General features: G+C 43.1%; 6 protein-coding genes across 6 annotated transcripts; 4 read left to right on the top strand and 2 right to left on the bottom strand.

Moving 5' to 3' along the window:
• Positions 1-235: 235 nt before the first annotated feature.
• On the bottom strand, positions 236-897 carry CGCS363_v011625 (uncharacterized protein; the record flags this gene model as incomplete). Its single annotated transcript, XM_036643474.1, has 2 exons — positions 236-584; positions 647-897. The coding sequence occupies 2 exons, from the start codon at positions 895-897 to the stop codon at positions 236-238; spliced, it is 600 nt and encodes a 199-aa protein (XP_036490587.1).
• Positions 898-2,682: 1,785 nt separating this feature from the next.
• gloB2 (Glyoxylase B2) lies at positions 2,683-3,910 on the bottom strand (the record flags this gene model as incomplete). The annotated part of the gene is made up of 2 exons (XM_036643473.1): positions 2,683-3,092; positions 3,148-3,910. 2 exons carry the CDS (start codon positions 3,908-3,910, stop codon positions 2,683-2,685), a joined length of 1,173 nt encoding a protein of 390 aa, XP_036490580.1.
• A 538-nt stretch (positions 3,911-4,448) lies between these two features.
• Positions 4,449-6,077, top strand: CGCS363_v011623 (Sulfide:quinone oxidoreductase; the record flags this gene model as incomplete). Its single annotated transcript, XM_036643472.1, has 1 exon — positions 4,449-6,077. One exon carries the CDS (start codon positions 4,449-4,451, stop codon positions 6,075-6,077), a length of 1,629 nt encoding a protein of 542 aa, XP_036490500.1.
• A 1,032-nt stretch (positions 6,078-7,109) lies between these two features.
• CGCS363_v011622 (putative bifunctional amine oxidase) lies at positions 7,110-9,154 on the top strand (the record flags this gene model as incomplete). The annotated part of the gene is made up of 4 exons (XM_036643471.1): positions 7,110-7,520; positions 7,575-8,344; positions 8,420-8,464; positions 8,518-9,154. The coding sequence occupies 4 exons, from the start codon at positions 7,110-7,112 to the stop codon at positions 9,152-9,154; spliced, it is 1,863 nt and encodes a 620-aa protein (XP_036490499.1).
• Positions 9,155-10,506: 1,352 nt separating this feature from the next.
• CGCS363_v011621 (General alpha-glucoside permease) lies at positions 10,507-12,241 on the top strand (the record flags this gene model as incomplete). Its single annotated transcript, XM_036643470.1, has 2 exons — positions 10,507-12,106; positions 12,171-12,241. 2 exons carry the CDS (start codon positions 10,507-10,509, stop codon positions 12,239-12,241), a joined length of 1,671 nt encoding a protein of 556 aa, XP_036490495.1.
• Positions 12,242-12,872: 631 nt separating this feature from the next.
• On the top strand, positions 12,873-14,045 carry cctM-0 (FAD-dependent monooxygenase cctM; the record flags this gene model as incomplete). The annotated part of the gene is made up of 1 exon (XM_036643469.1): positions 12,873-14,045. One exon carries the CDS (start codon positions 12,873-12,875, stop codon positions 14,043-14,045), a length of 1,173 nt encoding a protein of 390 aa, XP_036490486.1.
• Between the last annotated feature and the right edge of the window lie 7,078 nt (positions 14,046-21,123).

Genomic DNA, 21,123 nt, shown 5'->3' with positions numbered 1-21,123 from the left:
TCGATCTCTCCATGCGCCGAGGTCCTCAAATGTCACAGCTCCAGCGACACGTGGAGTTCCCTCTCTCGTCGGTGGTTTCCATGCGAATGCGGTATGCAAACCGGGCGAGTCTGGCAGCCGAGGTTCCGGGCTGTCGCCGAACACAGCGTTAAGTGGAGTCGGCATGGACATACTCCTTGCATGGCGTCTGGGCAATTTGGTTAGGCTTCCGCGTCAAACTGGCTGATCAAGCAACTTACAGGGTTCGGTGTTGTTCTTGTTCCTGCTGCTGTCGTTGGCGCTGTAGCTGCGCTTCGTAAGGATTCTTCTTCGTCAACGACTTTCGTTTCCGCTTTTCAGGCTTTTTCTCCTTCTTTTCCTGGATAGTTGAGAGCATCTTCCTTGCTTTGATCTGTTTGGCAGTTGGCGGCAACTTGACATCTTTCACCATAGATACAACTTCAACAAGCCCATAGTCAATGTCTTCCTCGTCTGGGGCAGTGAATGGATGATCTCCACGAACGAACCAAGGCTGTGAGAGGCCTATCGTTGCGAATGGTCTTTCAGCCATCTCAATGACTGCAAGCATTGCAATCAATGACAGTCTGCCTTTCTGTTAGCACAGATATTCCATATGAGTGGATCGAGAACGGTCGTGGTGACTTACAGAGAAGCCACGCTGATTATGACATTCAGCCATGGTAGGTTCTCCTGGATTCCTTTCGACACGTCCAATCCAATGTTTACCGCAACAATTATCGCAAGGGTAACTGCCGCAACCCAAACCGGAAGGCCCAGTCGAGCCAGTAAGAACGCCAAGCCTGCAACGTATTTCCCATACGCCTTTGGAGATCCATTATTTTTGATGTAAGCAGTTCTGGCAGCGATGATGTGTGTGAGCACGTATGCAAGACTCATACAAGAGGCGACGAAGAAAACAGCTCGACTCAAAGGATCCAGAACTTCAATCGATTCGAAGTTCCGAAACAGTACCACTGCAGACAGAGCAATACCAGCTCCAGCAGAAAGGAACAAAAGAATTACCGAAATCAGCGACAGGACGGGATAAATTCGCGCAGCCGTTTGCGGGGGAGGAGGGTTCGGCGACGATCTTGGCGACAGCACTGGAATCGTCGCAGCTTCATAATTCCGGCTCATTAGTAGACTGATCCCATTCAATTATGCCGAAGGCTTCTCGTCTCTCGAGGATGATGCGATCGTAAAATTGTTCTAGAGGTGGGACGCAGGCATTCGAGGTCGATCAATTACTTGGGGAGAGCGCGCAATCAGGGCTGACCAGCAGGCATTGGAGAACGCGAGTCACCCGTCGTGCCAACTTCGCCCAGTCTGCATCGGTCTTTGTATGGTTCCCCGAGTAATTCGTGCGTGAGGTTTGATGATGAAAGTGTCAAAGAGCGGACGAGAGGGGTTTTGTTCCCACACACTGAAATCTCTGGGCGGACATTCGCCTGGGCGTCTGGAGTGGGCATGACGTGTCCCCTCATTCGTACTCGAGGATCGCTGGCTCAATCCGATGTTGATGAGGTTCCATCCCCCGGCAATCTAGCCGGCGCATGGATGATGACTGAGTTTCTTTGTGTGGGATCAGTTCTCATCTGATGTCTGGACCGGCATGTGAAACGAATGCGGCGGAGAGAGGGGCCAAAACTCAGCTTCAGCAAATCGGCAGCGCATGGACAAAAGTTTGTTTCGGGTAGTCGGATCGAAATCTGTGACGGATGATTTGATAAAAAGGTGAGCGGCTCTCTTAATTCTTCCGTCTCACGGACGGGTCCGCGTCTATTGGTAGGGCCGTTGGTGAGACGAACTTCGAGTTCATAACACTGGCCATTCCTTGGCCTTGATTTCACTTGCAGTATATGACCTCTGAGTTACAGCTTTGACATGCACTGCATTTGGACTCGTAATCACCGAGGAAACGGCGTGCGCGGTTGCGCTTCGGGTTCGCAGAGCAGAAATTGACGCTCGTCTTGTAAGGCAAGAACCCAACCAAGGAATTACAAGTTGGCGCTGCGAAACAAACAATGGAAGCCAGAATGAAGAAGCATGAAAACTCTCTTTGAAATTTTAGGAAGATTCGACCATCCATGACGTTGGGCTTGATGATCTCCCTCCCCCTTTTCCACTTGGCAGACAACGTTTCACTGTGGATGGACCCTCCCTTACACAGTTCTCGTGTCAAGCACGTGTCAGACTGTGCCCGTTACATGTATTTGCCGAGGGCACTCATCCCATCGAAGCTCTTTGTGCGTGCTCGTCCCCGTGGTTTGAGGCAGGGCCAACCTAAGGGTCAGTGACTCTTCTGGAAGTCGAATAAGTTCAGGCACCAGGGGCAGAAAGTCCCGTGCAAGACTAAGGTCTTACGCATTACCCCACGATTATTAACGCACGTAGCAATGTCTGCCATCCGTATCACCAAAGTCTAGTAATCTGGGTACTGAGATCGCCCATGAGCAATAATTCTTTATGCTCATCTTCTTTGCTCGAACCAATTGAAAGGCTCGGACTACTTGTCTCGATGGGCAGCCGGGGTTACGATCACCAACTTAGCAAACCCAAACAATCATTACATGCAGAAAACATCTACAGCAAAAAGGGGAAAAAACAAACAGAAATAAGCAACAAGAAAAATAGCCATATCTTGAGCATACCTTACCCGCGTTTTGTATGCCGGAGAAATCCTCACCACTGCAAACCCCCAAGCTTTAGAGGTAACCGTAGCATCCGATGCCCTGATTCCGTGGGCTTCGGGAGACGTCCAGCTCTGATGTTGGTCTGTAGTGATTGATGTAGCAGCTTTGGTTCCCCAAGGCTGGCATCACGCTTTTTCCGCTGAGCCACAAACTCCTCTTCGGTGATGCCATCTCTCAAATGTTTATTCTGTGCTCGGTGTTCGTGAACTGTCATCCAAGGCACGGGATCAGCGCGACCTTCCGGTGGGTAGTCATGGCCGGTCCAAATTTTGACGTGGTCAGGCAAACTTAGAAGCCTGCGGCCCGAATAATAAAGGTTTTTGGCGCTGCCACCTGGAAAGTCACACCGAGCGGTGCCAATGTCCACGTGGAATAGAGAATCGCCACAGAAAACGTTGTCTGAAGGTGAGATCAGCAAAACCCCGAAGGACGAGAGGCCGCCGAATGATCCTACCTCCAATCTTGTAGCCCAAATGGTCAGGAGTATGGCCGGGGAGATGTAGAGCAACGGCTTGAAGGTTACCAATGCTGAAAACTTCGTCGTCTTCAAACAACGTGTCAAATGCCCCTTGACGTTCATCTTGAGGAACCCCGTATCTTTGACCGAACAGTGATTGAACCTGACCGATTCGTCTTCCAATACCGACGGTCGGCTTATGCCCATGCTCTGACTCCAAGCAATGCTGGAGGTATGACGCGGCAGTGAGATGGTCAGCATGGGCATGAGTTTCAAGAATTCTGACAATTGTGTAGTCCTGGTTTTTGGCCAATGATAGGATTTGGTCGGCAGCGACTGTGCTGATGACCTGTGTTTCTCGATCGTAGTCCAGAACTGGGTCGATTACAACAGCTTCTCGTGTCGAGGGATCAGCGACGACGTATTGCCATGTGCCGGTCTTGGTTTCGAATAGGTCGTGAATCACTGGTTGTCCCTGGGCGGGGGTTTGGGCACTACGGCCCTTGTCACCGGAAGTTGATGACTGTTTGACGCCACCTTCAGGAATAGTAGACAGTGTTCTGCGTGTGGTAACAGAATTCAACAACGCTCTGCCGCATGCGCCGGTGATTGGTGTTCGTGAAGAGTGAAGAGCGCATGATGCGTGGTATTCCAGTCGTTTCCGCAATACGCCAAGGCGTTCAACGGGTCGTATGAGGGATCGAGATGCCTGACCGGCAGTTGAGGAAGTGAGACGCAAATGTGACCGGAAAGCTTTCATGATGCGTGGGACAGATGAATTGTGGAGGAGAATTTCACAGAGCTGTTGTGCCATGAGAAATGCTGCAGCTGGTAGATGGACGGTGACGCGATTGTGGAACTTTTTATGAAGGGAGTTGGATATCGGACGACGAGCTCCACAACGTTCCGCCGCTCCGCGTGCCGGTCGGGGATCTGCAGATTCATTCGGCGACCAGCTCGCCGACCAGCCGGATGACCGGAGTGGTTCCCGAAGCACAACATCACGTCACCGTCGGGGACGTGAGGCAGTTCTCCGGCATTTGCGGACGGCTGTCGGCAGTCGGGGCGGCAGCTCTCCCACGTTGTGCCATTGGCCAATTGCGATAGGAATAAATGGAGATCAGCCCACCTGTCACACCGTTATGTGATCGTCGGTGCGGCGTTTTCAATTTCTCCAGGCTACTGGACCCCGGTTTTTTTTCCTACGCCGCTCAACCATCGTCGTCGTCTTGCGCCATCTTTCCAACCGCTCCTTCCGCAACCTCATCGCAAACCAACCTCTCCTTTAGGCGCCAACAATGTTTTCGACGCGCGTGACATCCGCAGCTCGCCATGCCTGCCGTGCCGGTATGGCAGCCCGCAACGCCCCCGTGATGCGTGGTTTCGCGTCCAAGACTGCTGCCAGAGCTTCTCCCGAAAAGCCACCAGCTGAGAAGGTCTCAAATCCCCAGAAGCCGGCTGCCGCCGCAAAGGCTGCGGAGAAGGCCACCACCACTTCGGCATCAACTCCTGAGAAAACGCCGGCCCCAGCAGCATCCTCCGAGCAGACAGCTTCTGCCCCTGCTGAGAAGACCGCTGCTTCTCCTAACCAAGATAAGGCTGCGCCCGCCGCCGCCGCAGCTAGTCCCGAGAAGGCCTCCTCCGAGAAGCCCACTTCAGTGAAGGCTGCTCCCGTGGTTCCCCCTTCCCGCAGCCACAAGGTTGTCGTAGTTGGTGGCGGCAGTGCTGGTCTGGCAATTAGTCACCAACTCCTCAACACCGGAAAGTTCTCTCAGGATGACATCGCCGTCGTTGATCCTGCTACGTGGCATCACTACCAGCCCGGATGGACTCTTGTTGGCGGTGGCGTCAAGAACAAGGAGGACTTGAAGCGTCCTCTCGAGAGCTTGGTTGACCCGAAGCTCAAGCTCTACCAGCAGAGCGTCAGCACGTTCAACCCGGAAGAGAACACCATTGAGCTGGGCAATGGCGATAAGCTGGGATATGAGCAGCTTGTTGTGGCTCCTGGTATCAAGATTGATTATGGAAGCATTAAGGGTCTTCCCGAGGCCCTTGCCAACCCCAACTCGCTTGTCTCGACCATATATGGCTACGAAACTTGCGACAAGGTGTTCCGCACTATTCAGAGACTTGAAAAGGGCAATGCCATCTTCACGCAGCCTGCCGGTGTTATTAAGTGCGCCGGTGCCCCGCAGAAGGTTATGTGGCTTGCTTTGGATTTCTGGAAGCGTGCCGGCCTGTACGATCCCAGCAACACTGCATCGCCGATCAAAATTAGCTTTGCCACCGGTATCCCTGCCATGTTCGGTGTTCCAAAGTACAGCGCCAAGCTCGAAGAATTGAGGAAGGAGAGAGGAGTCGAGGGCCTTTTCCAGCATGACCTGGTTGCCGTTGATGGCAACACTGCGGTATTTGCTCGGCCTGATGGAAACCAAATCACCAAGCCGTTTGACCTGTTGCACGTGGTGCCCAAGATGGGCCCTCATGCTTTCGTCAAGAACAGCCCTCTGGCCGATGCGGCTGGTTTCGTTGAAGTCGATCAAGCTACTACCCGCCACACCAAGTACCACAATGTCTGGTCGTCTGGTGATGCCTCCAGCTTGCCTACCTCCAAGACTGCGGCAGCGGTGACATCGCAGGCCCCCGTTCTGGTCAGCAACCTGTTACGGGCTATCGAGGGCGAGGAGCCCGAGCCCAAGTACGATGGCTACACTTCGTGCCCGCTCACTACTGAGTATGGCAAGGTCCTGCTGGCTGAGTTCAAGTATGGTGGAGTGCCCAAGGAGACCTTCGGCGACTTGATTGGTTTTGATCAGGCAGTGCCTCGCCGTGCCTTCTACTACTTGAAGAGGGACTTCTTCCCATGGGTTTACTACAACAACATGGTTAAGGGTACCTGGGCCGGTCCTAGTGGTTGGTTGAACTAGACGATCTACAGAGTGTGTATACTGTAACAAAAAGTACGCAGGTCGAGAATTCAGATATGGCAATTGTGAATGGTCAACCTTGTTCCAAAGGCAAATGATCGCCCTGCTTCTCCTGTTTGTACATTGCTGTAAAGGTGTGTTTAGCCGCGTAAAAAATCTTGATTTGCTACTGCAGGGCGACTATGACGAGACAAACGATCGTTTCGTTGCCATGGAAGAAATAGCACCGGCTAAGGGTAAATATGAAGCCGCCAATCTCACCCACGTAGTGGACCTTGCCTTGTCGGAAGGAAAACAGGCAGCCTGTGCCTTGTTGGTGAGACCTTCAGTGGTTGGCCGTAGCATTGAAGGCTTGGAATGCTCAAGGCGTTCAGTCAGAAGAGTTTGAAACATTTTTTGCGTTGATTTCCCATTACTGAAGATGGGGTCATGCGTTGTGGAAATAATTGTCTCGGGAGCCAAGAGCATATGTGAATCACCGAATCTTGACTGCTTGTGTGTATGGTGCTGTTGATTAGGGAGCGAGAAGAATGAAGAAGATGGTCATCAGGACAACGTGGGAAAGTGGCGTATTCAGAGTGCCTCAAATAACAAGTACAAAAAACGTGGGGAAATAGAAAAGAGTCAGAGGCTGATACAAAGACTTCAAAACGACAATTGAATCCCACAAAGTTGAGTTTGGGAGACGTGTGGCTTTCGCGTGGAAATGGGGCACGTATCTTTTACGCTAGCTGACATTCCAACACAAGACAGCACCAAACCATTCAGGCAGGGGCGAAGTAATAGTGAGGAATGGGAGCTGAACTTCCAGTCGACACCGCTGAGACAAGTGGACCATGCGCCGGTAAGATGTACCATAGCGGGACGAAACGTACGTTGTGTTGGTAAACATTTGCGTGGTTGCTCTCATCCGTCTGCATCCAGACTGTTCCATCGCATCGAAGAATAATATAAGTATAACGCAGATGGCCTGTGATTTGGTGCAATAGAAATATGTTCAGCAATCGACAGTCATTCTTTACGGTCAACACCATGCCGCTCCTTAACCCTCGCACACTCGTTACTGCCCTTTTGCTGGCACCATCATTCGCTTTTCCCGCATCTGAGTCGTCCCAGGTTCGACGGGACGATAAAAACGTTTGCAACGATGGCAATCTCGCCGCCGAAAACCCGCGTGCTGCCTTTTTCCGAAAGGTCGTTGACAGCTCCGCTTACACCAACCACAGCAGAGTCCCCACCCCATCAGGTACACCGTTGAAGGTCGGAATCATTGGGGCGGGGGCAGCTGGACTGTATGCTGCTATTCTGTTGGACTCACTTGGTATCGACTACGATATCCATGAAGTTTCCGATCGCATTGGCGGAAGGATTTACACGTACCGTTTTGACCAGGATACGTGGGCCAACTCCACATCAGCCGATCCTGTATACTACGACTATTATGTGAGCAATTAATTGGCAACCCCAATTGGATATCTGACACTAAGAAACAAACAGGACGTGGGAGCAATGAGGTTTCCTCCAATGCCCTACATGGATCGCGTCATCGGAAATAAGTCGTGGAGTCTTATCCCATACATCAATCAGCGCGTGGCGGAGCAACACCAAGTGATCAAGAAGCCTTACATTTTCAAGGCTGATAACACATTCAGGCGATTTAACGACATCACCGCACAACTCCAGGATCCGAACTCTGCGTCTCCCAGTCGGTACAACATTGATATCCCGGGAGACAACCAACCCTTTGAAGCGTCATCTGCATCCGACGTCTGGGCTAACCAGGTCAAGACTTTGACAGATGCACTTTCTGTGGACTTCACCAGCGGATTTGACTTGTTGATGCAGTATGATTCCATGACTGCACGAGAGTTTCTGCTGGACAGAAATTTCACCAACAGTGAGATCGACTGGCTGGAGACGGTGAACGACGCGACTGGTCATTATGATATGTACTCGATGTCACAAGCGGTACTTGAGCAGTGGATCTTCTCTAGTGCAGACATCAACAACTGGTCTCTGATTAATGGGGGTATGGACATGTTGACGAAGGGAATGACTCTTGTCGCTAAGAACAAGCCTATTCTCAACAACAAGGTGACGGACATCAGGAAGAACTCGGACGGCACCTTGAAGGTCGTCGTGAACAGTACTCAAGAGTTTGATTACGCCCATGTCATATCGACCGTCCCACTTGGCGCTCTGCAAATCATCAACACAACGGAGCTCGACCTGAGCTATTCTCAAAAGAGTGCCATTCGCACATTGCAGTATGTCATCCTTTCCCTCAGAGTTTGCCCCACTCTGGGATATCCCGCCGGCATTATTCAATAACCATTCTACAGATACGACCCGTCTACTAAAATCGGCCTGAAGTTCAAGTCGAGATGGTAAGTGTTTTCTTGTCTTAGGTATTCCCAGAACGTCTACTGACCTTTGTCAGGTGGGAGAACCTGTCCACTGGCGCATTCAAGGGAGGCCAGTCTTTCACGGACCTTCCTATTCGCCGCTGTGTTTATCCGTCGTATGGAGTCGATATCCCAGGCGTGGAAAATGTTGGGACAATGATCGCATCGTACGTGTGGGGCCAAGACTCATCGCGCTTGGGCTCTTATCTCAACCCGCATAACCCTACGACCCAGGCTCCATTTCAGCCGGAAAGTGTCAATACTCTGGTCGACTTCACCCTGCGTGATCTTGCAGAGCTAAACGGCGTTTCTCGCGAGTTCATTCTATCTCAGTACGAGGGCTACCACGTGTATGACTGGTATGGCTCTGCGTACTCGAATGGCGCATTCGCCATCTTCGGGCCAGGCCAGTTCAGTAGTGTGCTGCCGTGGCTGATGATGCCTGCTGCCAATGGGCACATGCACTTTGCTGGTGAAGCACTCAGCTCTGGACATGCATGGATTATTGGAGCTGTCAACAGTGCTTGGAGAACAGTCTACGAAATCCTGAGCACGGAAGGCCTGGAGGATAAGAAGAAGGAGTTCATCGACAAGTGGAATATTATTGATGAAGTAGACATGGGTTGGTACAACTGGTCCCCAGACGGGTCACCAGTAAAGTCATGGCCTTAAGTATGTAGGCTGTATTCTCCTTGATCGTAGCAGGGCGCTGATGGCGCTCACAAGTTTTGCAACCTTGTCAACACGCTTCAAACGCCTTCCTTCCATGCCAATGTGTTTACGGTCGTTTAAATTGCGGTCGCTGCAGGACTATGTGTAAAGGCTTCCAATTAACCCGCCAATGAACAAACGTCTCTCTTGCACTGTTTCACGCTGTTGTCGTATTGGTCTCATTCATCCGACGCGTGGCTGAGGCAGTGTTTGCCTTAGGAGATGGGAATAAATCGTGCGCAACTAAGGCGGATGAGGAACCTGCACGAACGGCCCAATCGAGACGGCGTTGCGCGCCCAGCATTTCCATACGACGACTGTGCAGAGTGTCATTTGATATGGAACCTCATATTGTCAACAGAACAGGGCATAGGATCTTCATTACACAAAGCTGTGGTGGCCCGATCCCATCGACGGCTGGGCCTGAGGTTCCAAACGCCTCCCTACAACGCATTTATGTAACATGCCTTGAGATTCAGACGTATTCTCGGGGCACGGAAGGAATGTGGCCGAATGCTGTTAAGGTGGCGCACACCTCGATCTTCAAGCCCAAATAACTCCGTTCTTGGCTGTCCTGGTCGCTTTGGCGTGATTGACTCAGGGTTAATGCAGCAAGCGTGACCGGAGTAAGCGAATGAATCGAACACAAGAATCACAACAGGTGTTCGTTCGTCCCGGTTGCGTTGGCGAGTCACAATGTAACTACAACCACCAACGGAGAAAGGCCCAATTGAGTGCTAACATTTTGCGCTTTGGTCCTTGGCCTTTCTTGGGGAATCCTGCCAAGCAAGGCGCGGCGTGAGCAGAGGAGTCTGGGTTTTCAATAGTCCCTCTTGGCCGAATTTGATTGGTCTTAGTGGCCGCACTTCGGGATTCTCTCACGCGATGACCGAATCTGGGCAACGTCTGTCTTTCTTGTGGCTTTACACACCCTAGTCCGTATGGCCGTCAAGAAGCGGATATGAAGCTGAGCCGTGAGGATCAGGCCGGTGAGCCCCACTGGAAGACAGACCTCATGAACCCCATGGGGAATGTGGGGAAGGATGGGGGCCAGTCGACGGACATCGGCAAAAGATTGGGCGAACCATCCCCGCAAAGTTGGCAGGTGATTCGTGGACGCGACTTGGCAGATGGTTGGCGACTTGGCGAAGAAGATTACCAGACTGTCGGGAACAACTGTTCAGACTGATGCTACTATGGATTTGCTTATAGCTGCATGCTCCATCTCACCTCTCGTAGTAGTCATAACCTCTTGCTCTGGTTACGCTTCCCTCATTGTCACTTGTGTTTGATCTGCATTCACCATCGTCAACATGACAGACGCAACTTTAGGCTCGTCTGCTGCGAAAGGAGACACAACAACCATCGGCCATCATGAACACGGCTTTTACACACCAAATGTAGCCCTGATCGAGGCGGCCTCAGCTGCTAGCGATGAAGAGGCGAAGCTCCCCCGGAAGGAGCTGTTTTCGATGTATTGGCCCGCGATCGTCTATAGTTCCCTCCTAAGTCTCGCTCTAGTCATGGAGGGAATGGACGTCGGCTTGATAAACAATTTTTTCGGACAAAAGGCATATCTGAATAAGTTCGGGTGGCCTGACGCCAACGGGAAGCAACATATCCCTACCTCGTGGCAGGCTGCCATTGGCAATGGGAACAACCTTGGTAGTATCATTGGTCTCTTGCTCAACGGCTGGCTGCAGTCACGCTACGGCTCTCGACGAGTCTATATGGGTGCCATGGCATTGATGGGTGCTACCATTTTCACATTGTTCTTCGCTGTCAATGTGCAGATGCTGTTTGCAGCAAACATACTTTGTGGTATTCCTTGGGGAATTTTCCAGACCCTCACAACCGCTTACGCCGCCGAAATTTGCCCAGCTGCTCTTCGCGGATACCTCACCGCTTGGGTGTCCATGTGCTGGGGATGCGGCTCATTCCTGGCTGCAGGTGTTCTTCGCGGTGCGCTCGACCTGCCTGGCGATCTTGCATGGCGCATCCCATACGCTCTACAATGGGTCTGGGTTGTTCCATTGTTCGTTGTCGGGTTCCTCGCCCCGGAGAGTCCATGGTACCTAGTGCGTCGCGGTCGCCTGGCCGAGGCTGAGAAGTCTTTGCGCCGCCTTGCCCGCAAGGATCATTATACCCAAGAGACGATGGCTCAATCTCTTGAGCTGATGAAACATACCAACGAGATGGAGAAGATCGAAGCTGAAGGAGCGACTTATCGCGACTGTTTCCGAGGCACAAACCTACGACGCACTGGCATCGTCTGTATGGCCTGGATCATCCAAATTCTGAATGGGCAGGCAATCTGCTCTTATGCTACTATTTTCCTGCAGTCGGCCGGCATGCCCGAGGTCCAGGCCTTCAACTACAGCATGGGCATTCAATCGGTCAATATTGTCGGCACAGGTATTGCGATCTGCTTGATGGGAAGAATTGGGCGGCGCACCTTTTACTTTTATGGCTCTTCGATCATCGGCACCGCTATGCTTATTATTGGCATCATGGGCTTCATCCCAGGCCAAGACAACGTGGCTATGGCAGTGGCGGTCGTGATGATCATCGTCAACCTCACATTCAAAATGTCCCTGGGGCCGACATGCTATGTCATCGTTGGCGAAACCTCTTCCAGTCGTGTCAGAGCTCAGACGATTGTCATTGGACGTGGAATCTACGTTTGTGGTCAAATCGCTGTACAGCAGCTCAACCCTCGCATGTTGAACGATACTGCTGATGCTTGGAACTGGGGCGCCAAGACGGGTATGTTGTATTTCGGCTTCTGTCTCATCTGGGCTGTGTGGATCTTCTTCTTCCTCCCGGAGACGAGGAACCGTACCTTCGCCGAGTTGGACTACCTCTTCCAGAAGAAGGTTTCGGCCCGTAGGTTCGCAACAGCACCGATTGACTGTAAGTGGACATCCCATTTGACACGTAAACAAGTATCTTGGGGCAGGTCACTGATATGCTACAGTGTTCGAATTCACTGGCGGCGACAAGCTCCGCGGAGATGTTGACGGCATTGAAGATGTGAAGCGGATTTAAGTGCGAGTTCAGGATAGACGCCGTGCTGGGGATTAAGAGAGGGCGAGGTATTTTACATTTTTGGTGTCATCGATGGCGGGAAGAAGTGTCTGTGCAATAGAAGCTGAGATGATGGCACTTTCGATCAAGGACAGCACAATGCAATCATGTTGACCAAGACGATTTCAACACAATAGTGCAGTAAACCATAAATGTGAATGTATGTGAAGCTGCGGGTGAAATGATACACAGTTCAATTGCACAAATGACCGGGGAAAATACATCCATTACTAATTGACTCAGAAATCAATCAAATCCACCGCCCTCGCCAAACAAGGCTGCTTAGGTATCCAGAGAAAACACTCATATGGACTGGCGTCTTGCGTCGAAAGCTCATGAGGTGGGGTGAATAAGCTTCCCACTCTTAGGTCGGCATTTTCCAATGTCCGACGCCGATAAGCGTTGTAAGCACGGGTTGAGGCTTTTCTTCGCACCTCCAAATTCGTCATTTCTAGGGCTGGAGATTTGTCAGCCAGTAGGAAGCCCGTCGTCAGATGTCTCCAAAGTAAGACATGCACCCAAAATATTTAGACATCGATGCGGCACACACCAGAATTAATCTCTCAATCATCCATTCATCGATCTACGCACAATGATCACCAGCAAGCCAATCTTAATCTCAGGCGCCGGGCTCTCATCGCTGCTCCTCGCGCAATCCCTCAAACGATCTCAAATTCCCTTCAGAATCTTTGAGCGTGACGCATCGTTCACATTTCGCGCTCAAGGGTATCGTCTACGTCTGTCGGCAGAAGGCTTGGACGCTATCGAGTCTGTACTTGAGCCTCAGCTATGGAAGCACTTTTGGGAGACATGCGGCAAAACCGGCGGCAGCGGGTTTTCTGAGCTAGATGCCGTCACGGGGGAGGAAACGGAGCATTCTGCACCTGAACAATTATCCTCTCGCGACAACAAGATTGTAGGGATAGCAAGAGGAGACATGAGAAAGATCTTCGCACAAGGATGCGAAGAATCCATTGAGTGGGCCAAGCATGTGACAGGGTACGAGCTGACTGAGGATGGCGTAAGGGCCGTGTTTGCGGATGGCACCAAGTCAACCGAAGGTTCTATGCTTATTGCCGGGGAGGGCATTTACTCGAGGGTCGCCAGGCAAGTGTCTGGCGGAAGACTCAAGGTGTACGATACTGGCGCCAGGGGGATCCACGGTCAAGCGTCGACCACGGCATTCAAGAAGCTTGGAGAGGGCGTTTTCCGATTGCGAGACAAGTCACGACCCAACGGCGATGTCTTCATCATGACAAACGTTCGCTCTCGTGACATGGATGATCCCACTGTCAAGTTTGGTTGGACTATGGGTGGTCAACCAGGTGTAATACGGGCCCCGAATGACGACTACTCCATCGTGGGGAAGGAAGCAGCTGATATTGCCAAAGCACTGGTTAAGAACTGGCATCCCCGCTTCAGACCACTGTTCGACGAAATGGATGAGTCTGAAGCCGCATTTTGGAAAATCACTTGCTCCACTCCCTGGGGCGTGCCTGAGTGGCCCAACGAGCCTCGAGTAACGGTCATCGGAGATGCGGCACACTCCATGACGCCCGCAGGAGGTCTCGGTGCCAACACAGCAGTGCAGGATGCGGCGCTTCTTGGGAAGCTTTTGGCAGAAGCTGGCGGCTTCAAACCCGGCGTCACAGAAGCGTACGAGAAAGGAATGAGAGTCTATGGAAGTGCCGCCGTTCACCAGAGCTACTCAATTGCCTCAAAGGTGTTCGGAATTCAAATTGACGAAGAGTCTCCTACTATCTAGAGTTAGGATAAGACAGGGTTCAGGCTGATCTTCACTGCGGGGCGGGGGAGGGATTTTAACAGTAGCAATTACATTTTTGAAGGGAAAGTTGAGGTAACCCTAAGTACCACACCTAGCATGCCTCTAGATAGGAAGCATAAGATAGACAGAGGAGTGAAATCCAACACCAGTCTACTAAACAAACCTCTCAATGCTTCTAAACGAACATAAGATCAGATTTAATGCCTAAGGCTCATATGACCAACAAATATAGGCATATGCATATATAGGCCTAAGTGGAAGTACCCCACATAAGCAGAGAATGCATCATCTGAACCCTGCTATTACAACCCATAAATAAGGATAACAGCTAAACGACCTACTTAGGCGTTAAGCGGCTAAGATAGGATATTTATACTATAAAATTATAGGAATAGTAAGGACTTACTTAGTATAGAAGAACTATAGTATAAGTTATAAGATAATAAAATAAGACTAAGTAGATAGTATAGATTACTAAGTACTTAATAAAGGCTACTAAGTACTTATTAGTAATCACTAAGCGTTTATTAGTACTTAATTAAGAATTAATAGTTAGATAAAAGAAACTATTTAAGATTTATATATAATATAACTTAAGTTTAGTTTAAAGTTAAATTCTTAGAACTTTTTAGTAATTAACTTAGTATTTATCCTTAGGATACTTTTAGTTTATCTTTATTATAAACTACTTATTAAGTTTAAGACTAATTACTTTAGTTTCTAAAAACCTAATCTATTATAGCTTATAACCTTTAATTTAGCTTATAACTTTATATACTATTAAAATATATTAATCTTTAGTTTCTATTAGTAAACCTTATTATTAAATAGCTAATTATAATACTTTAATTACTCTTATTTAATAAGTTAACTATTAATTCCTACTAATAGTAATAAATAATAATATCTTCTTATATTTCTATTAAATTACTTACTTTTAAACCTTTATTTACTTCTAGAAGATAAACTACTTAAAACTTAGCTTAAGAACTAAGAGATTAGAAAATAAAAGATAACTTAGATAGTAAGAATAATACTAAAGAACTTAAATACTAGCTTAATAAAACTAATAATAACTTTAAAGTAATATATAAAATATTTAATTAGAACGCTATAGCTTTTAGTAAACTCTAAGAATAAACTTATAAAAACTAAAACTTAGAAAAAGAAGTTATTACTTTCTAAGCTATTATTAATATTATCTTAGCTTTAGTTAAAAGATAAGAATAACTTAAGTTTAACTCCTCTACTACTTTTAATAAAACTTTAAGATAATTTAAAGGATATTTAGTTTAGATATAAACTTATTAAACTTTCTATATAAATACTTTTTAGAATAAAACTAAATAAGTAGTATATATAACTACTTTCTTTAGAAAATAAGCTTTAACTTAGTTTAAACTTCTCTAATAAGAATAGCTTAATAACTTTATTAAGAAATATAGCTAAAAAGTTAAAGATATCTTCTTTAGCTTTATAGGATATATTAAAGCTTTTTAATTACTTTTCTTAGAATTAGATAAGAAAAGATAAGCTAAGTATAACTTAATATATCTTAGATAAACTAAGTCTATTTCTCTCTATATAGCTAAGTTCTAAAGAATTACCTCTTAACTTAATATAACTAATAAGAATAAAGTCTTTACTTTTTATTAAGGACTTAAAGATAATATTAAAGATAAAATAGCTAAAGTTAATAAACTTCTTAGTTTTAAAAACTATATTAAATATACTATTAAGATTAATAACTAACTTTTTAAATATTATAAAAAAAAAAGAGAAAAAAGACTAAACCTTAATATAAGATATAAATACTAATAATAACTATAGTATAAGTTTAATAACTAATAAAATAATAATAGACTATATAATAACTAGAATAGTACTTACTAAAATACTACTTATAGATAATATAGTAAACTTATAAACCTTAATATAATAACTAAACCTAATAATAAAAAACCTTAGAACCTTAAGTGTTATAACTATAATAAATAAGGATATATTACTAAAGATTATAAATAACCTAAGAAGCTCCTCTAGAAGCTAATAGTAGAATAACCTTAATAAGTTAATATAGTTATAAAAGCCTTATATATATCTTAGTTATAGACTAAATATTATAATAATAAATATTAAATCTACTTTAAAAATAAAGAAATATTAGGATATTATCTAAAGGATAGTAACTTTAAATAATTTAGATATAATATAACTATTTTTAATACTTATTTTAAGACCTTAGCTATAATATATTCTAGTAATAATAGAATTATTAGGAAACTAGCTAAATAACTTAATAAAATACTAAAGGTATAATAGTTTAAACCTATTAATACCTTAGTAGTATAAGTTTAAAACTAAAGATTAGAAAATAATAATAAGTAAGAACTAGTATACTTCTAGCTAGTAGAACTTATATACTTAGAATATATCTAAGAAGAACTTTATAATCCTATATAGGAAAGATAACTAAGAGCTATGCTCTTATATATAGAATAATATAAATATATATATAGAAACTTTATTAGAATTAAATAAATTAACTAAGAAATAAAAGAATAAGTTAAAGAGGAATCTAAAGAAGAATTAAAATATTAATATAATTTACTAATAAAATAATAACTTCTCAGTATAATTAGTAACTAAACTTTTAGAGAGAGTAAAAGTTTACTTTATAATTTAGATAAACCTTATAATATTACTTAATAATATACTTAAGTAGAGATTATTTATAATAGTACCTTTAGTATAAGTAACTTTAGCTTTAGTAAAGAATCTAATAACTAAGAAAATAAAATTAAGTAACTCTTAAAGTATTAAGAAATTAATATATTCTAAGATAAATAATAGCGCTATTTCTATAGCATTTTAGTAGATTAATAAAATTAAGATTATACTTTTTAACTATATATAGAAGATTATCTTACTTTATAAAATAACTATTAATAATACTAAACTTTCTTTTAGTTTTAATATTTCTATAATAAATATAAAGAATATATAGGAGATAAGTATAACTATTAATTCTACTTTAGAAAACTTAATAATAAACTTATTAAGAATATCTATACTATATATATTATAATTAAATAGAATATAATAGCTTTTAATAAAAGGATTACTACTTTTTAATTAAGCTTATAGTTCCCTATAAAATACTAATATAATAATAGTATAAAATAAGATAAATATTAGCATAATAAATACTAAGTTTACTATTAAGATAAAGCTTATATATAGAGAATTATAAAAAATAGACTAAAACCTCTATAAGTTAGAATCTATAAAAATAGCTTCATTAAGGTAATATAAGAAAGAAAATAAATTACTTACTTAGGATAATTAGAGTAGTTAAAAAACTAAATTTACTTACTAATAATAAATTATAATAAATAATAGAGAAAAGATCTATCTATTAGATATTATAAAAATATAAAAAGAACTTAAAACTTAAAGTTACTATTAATAAATAAATAATATTTATACTAATTAATAGTAGAGCTAAAGTAAATTTTATTACCTCTTAAGTTATTAATAAGTTAAAAGTATAATAAAGAGGAAAAGAATAATTATACTTCTTATATATAGTAGAAAGAGAAGAATTTAAGTATAAAAGAGGTACTATCTATAATAAAACTACACTCTTTAAGATAAATTACTTAGATTAAAAAGAAAGAATTTAGTTTAATATTACTAATATAAAGATATATAATATAATATTAAGATTACTTTAGTTATAAATAAATAACTTATAGATAGACTAAAATAAAAGCTAACTCTAATAAGATTATAATAGTTTAATTATTAAGTAGCTTTATAGAAAGTAGGTTTTAAATAAACTAATATAGTAAGAAATAGTAAAATAGTATATCTACTATTTTAAGGTAAAAAAAGCTATATTATAATAATTAATAATAGAGGATTTTAAGAATAATCTACTTCTATTTATCCTAAAAAAATATAGAGTTTATAAGAAACTTTTTATAGCTAAGTTAGAAATTAAACTACTTAAATATATAAACTTTAACTATAAAATCCTTTTTAAAGAAGGAAAAGAACTATAATTTAATAAAATTTATAGCTTTAACTTAATAGAAATAGAAGCTTTAGATAAATACTTTAAAGAAAACTTTAAGAAAGGTTATATCTAACTCTTAACCTTACTAATAGAAAGTTTAATCCTAATAGTTAGGAGTCTAATCCCTAAACTAAATTTAGTTTGATAATTAGTTAGGATTAGTCGAAAAAATCTGCGCACAGTCCTAGTTTCTTATTAGAAAAGGTATAATACTAAAAAAATAGTTCGCCTATAGTAAAAATAGTCCTTAAGATATATTTCCTTCTTATAAGTAACCTTATCTATAATTATATATTTATTTCTTAACTTAAATTATATAATCTAGTATAGTAACTAGATTCCTACTTTAGAAATAGTTATAATACTCCTTTAGCTTAAGTATTAATAAGTTATTATATACCTGTATAATAGCTTTAAATATATATATTTATATTTATAATACTTCTAATTATATAAACTTTAGTACTTAACGTCTTAATATCTATAATATATACTTTTAGAGAGCTTTAGCTATATTATAACTATAAACTATATCTTTTATTATTTTTTCTAGATTTTTTCTATTTATCTTATAATTAATATTATATAAACTAAACTAATATAATAAGTTTAATATACTTATATAGAGATTACTTATTTAAACTCCTCTATAGGTATTTATAAAACCTATTAATTACACTATAATCTTATAATCCTTATTCCCTTATATTCTCTAGGTATATCTAACTAATAGTTATAATATTATTTAACTTATACTAAAACCTATATAATTATTTTTAGTGTTATAATTAAGTTATTATTTTTATTAGCTAACCTATATATATAGTCTCTATTTTAGATCTAAATTATTATACTAACCTAACTATAATCTTACTTTAGAAATCTATAACTTTAAACTTTATATTAAATAAACTATCTTAACTTCTATTATATTTATTTCCTCTATATAAAGTAATATATTCCTCTAATAAAGATATAATCTTAATTCTATATTAGTATTCACTTTTTTTATTAGTAATATTAAGTATCTCTTCCTAAATCTATATATTAATATCACTATAATAAGTACCTTAGAGGGGATACTAAAGTATAGCTAAGGTTATCTATAGAAGTATCTATTAAAGCTTAAAGATATACTTTAGTTAAAATATAGATATAGTTAGCTTTAAAAGTATCCTCTACTAGAGTAAACTAGTTATTATCTGAAGTTCTAATATAGTTAGTTATAAAAGCCTTAGCTTAGTCCTCTTATTATAACCTTATTACCTAGATAAAAACTACTTCTTAGAGTTTTATTAGATCTATTTTTCTCCCCCTCTTATTATATTTATTACTTATCTCTTAATTATATCTATCTAAAATATTTTTTTTTTTTCTCACTTAAACTTAAAACGCCTATTAATAGTGTATAAAATAGTATTAATATAAACTTTAGCTTTAGTTTATTATTTTTAAAAGATATCTCTAATCTAACCCCTATAGGTTTTATATCTCTTACTATTAGTATAAGTCTTACTATTTTGCTATTTATTTTATCTTATCTTATTAATAAGATATCTTTATTAATAATCCTTTATATTTACCTACTATTTAAGGATAGTAAAGCTCTAACATACTGGCAACGACGGCTTCAAGTAGAAGCCGTTGAAATCCTCACCAAAAAATAAGTGGGTCCGTGCAGACAGGGGGTAGAAGCCGTTGTTTTCCAGTAGTGAAGAAGCCGTTGAGATTTCCCGCAGTAAAATACACAAAAGTAGGATGCAATGAAAGCTTGAATGAAGGCAATTATAACCATCTAGTTCTCAGTTCGATAATCAGCAAGGTGAGTCTAGAAATCGATGAATAGCGTAGTTGATGTTTTCGTGATGCGGTCCCAAACCCCACATTAACTAGCCAATCACATAACAGGGATATCAGCCAGGCCAGAAAGCCCGACCGACTGATGGAACGCAGTCAGGGAGGAAAGTAGATCAAGGAGAAAGTATACGGAATTAAGGGGCAGGAAGGTAAGGTTATAAAGAGAGGACAGGAGGAATCATTTAATAGTAGTAGACCAAAGCAAGCCATCCGTATAGGTAAACATGGAGCCATTCGTCCACAACGCGCAGTATTCCATTCTGATATGCACATCATGTCAGTATGCAGTAGTAGCGAACGAAGTCACAGCACATCTGCGGAACCACCATCGGTCAATCACCGCCAAGGCCAGGGGAAAAGTGGCTAAATCGGTCAGCAACATTCCCAGCATCATCCGCAGCCAGGCCGATTTGCAGTCGTTCCAATACCCAGACCCCACGGTTGAGCCAATTGCTGATATTGCACCACCCCGGGCGGACGGTTTACGTTGCCACGCGTGCCGTTATATTTGCCGCCGCGTGCGAAATATGCAGGAGCATTGTCGGGTAGAACACAGATGGGAGAATGATTGGCACAAGGGGGGTGATGTTCGCAAGAAAGCCACCGCAGTCAGGGATTTGCCGTGGACGACAGGGGTGCCGTGCCAGCGGTTTTTCTTAACACGGGCCGCGAGCGGATGGTTCGAGGTGGCCCAGGGACAGATAGCCGACGAGTCTCTGCAAGGCGCTCCGAGTAGAAGCCCGGCTCAACAGGCGGTGGACCGCGTTCGAGATCTCCGGAAAGTCCAAGCAGAACGTGTGAAGACGAGTCACGATGAGCTGATCCGCGTCGCCAACGAAAGACTCGAGCCCAGCCCGTGGCTGGCCCGTGTAGGATGGGCGGTGCACTAACATACTGGCAACGACGGCTTCAAGTAGAAGCCGTTGAAATCCTCACCAAAAAATAAGTGGGTCCGTGCAGACAGGGGGTAGAAGCCGTTGTTTTCCAGTAGTGAAGAAGCCGTTGAGATTTCCCGCAGTAAAATACACAAAAGTAGGATGCAATGAAAGCTTGAATGAAGGCAATTATAACCATCTAGTTCTCAGTTCGATAATCAGCAAGGTGAGTCTAGAAATCGAT

The sequence above is a fragment of the Colletotrichum siamense genome (genome assembly GCF_013390195.1).
Source record: "Colletotrichum siamense strain Cg363 chromosome Unknown KSG_Cg363_contig08, whole genome shotgun sequence".
NCBI lineage: Eukaryota > Fungi > Ascomycota > Sordariomycetes > Glomerellales > Glomerellaceae > Colletotrichum > Colletotrichum siamense.
Note: the sequence above shows the minus strand (reverse complement) of the source record. Positions and strands in the feature narration are given on the sequence as shown.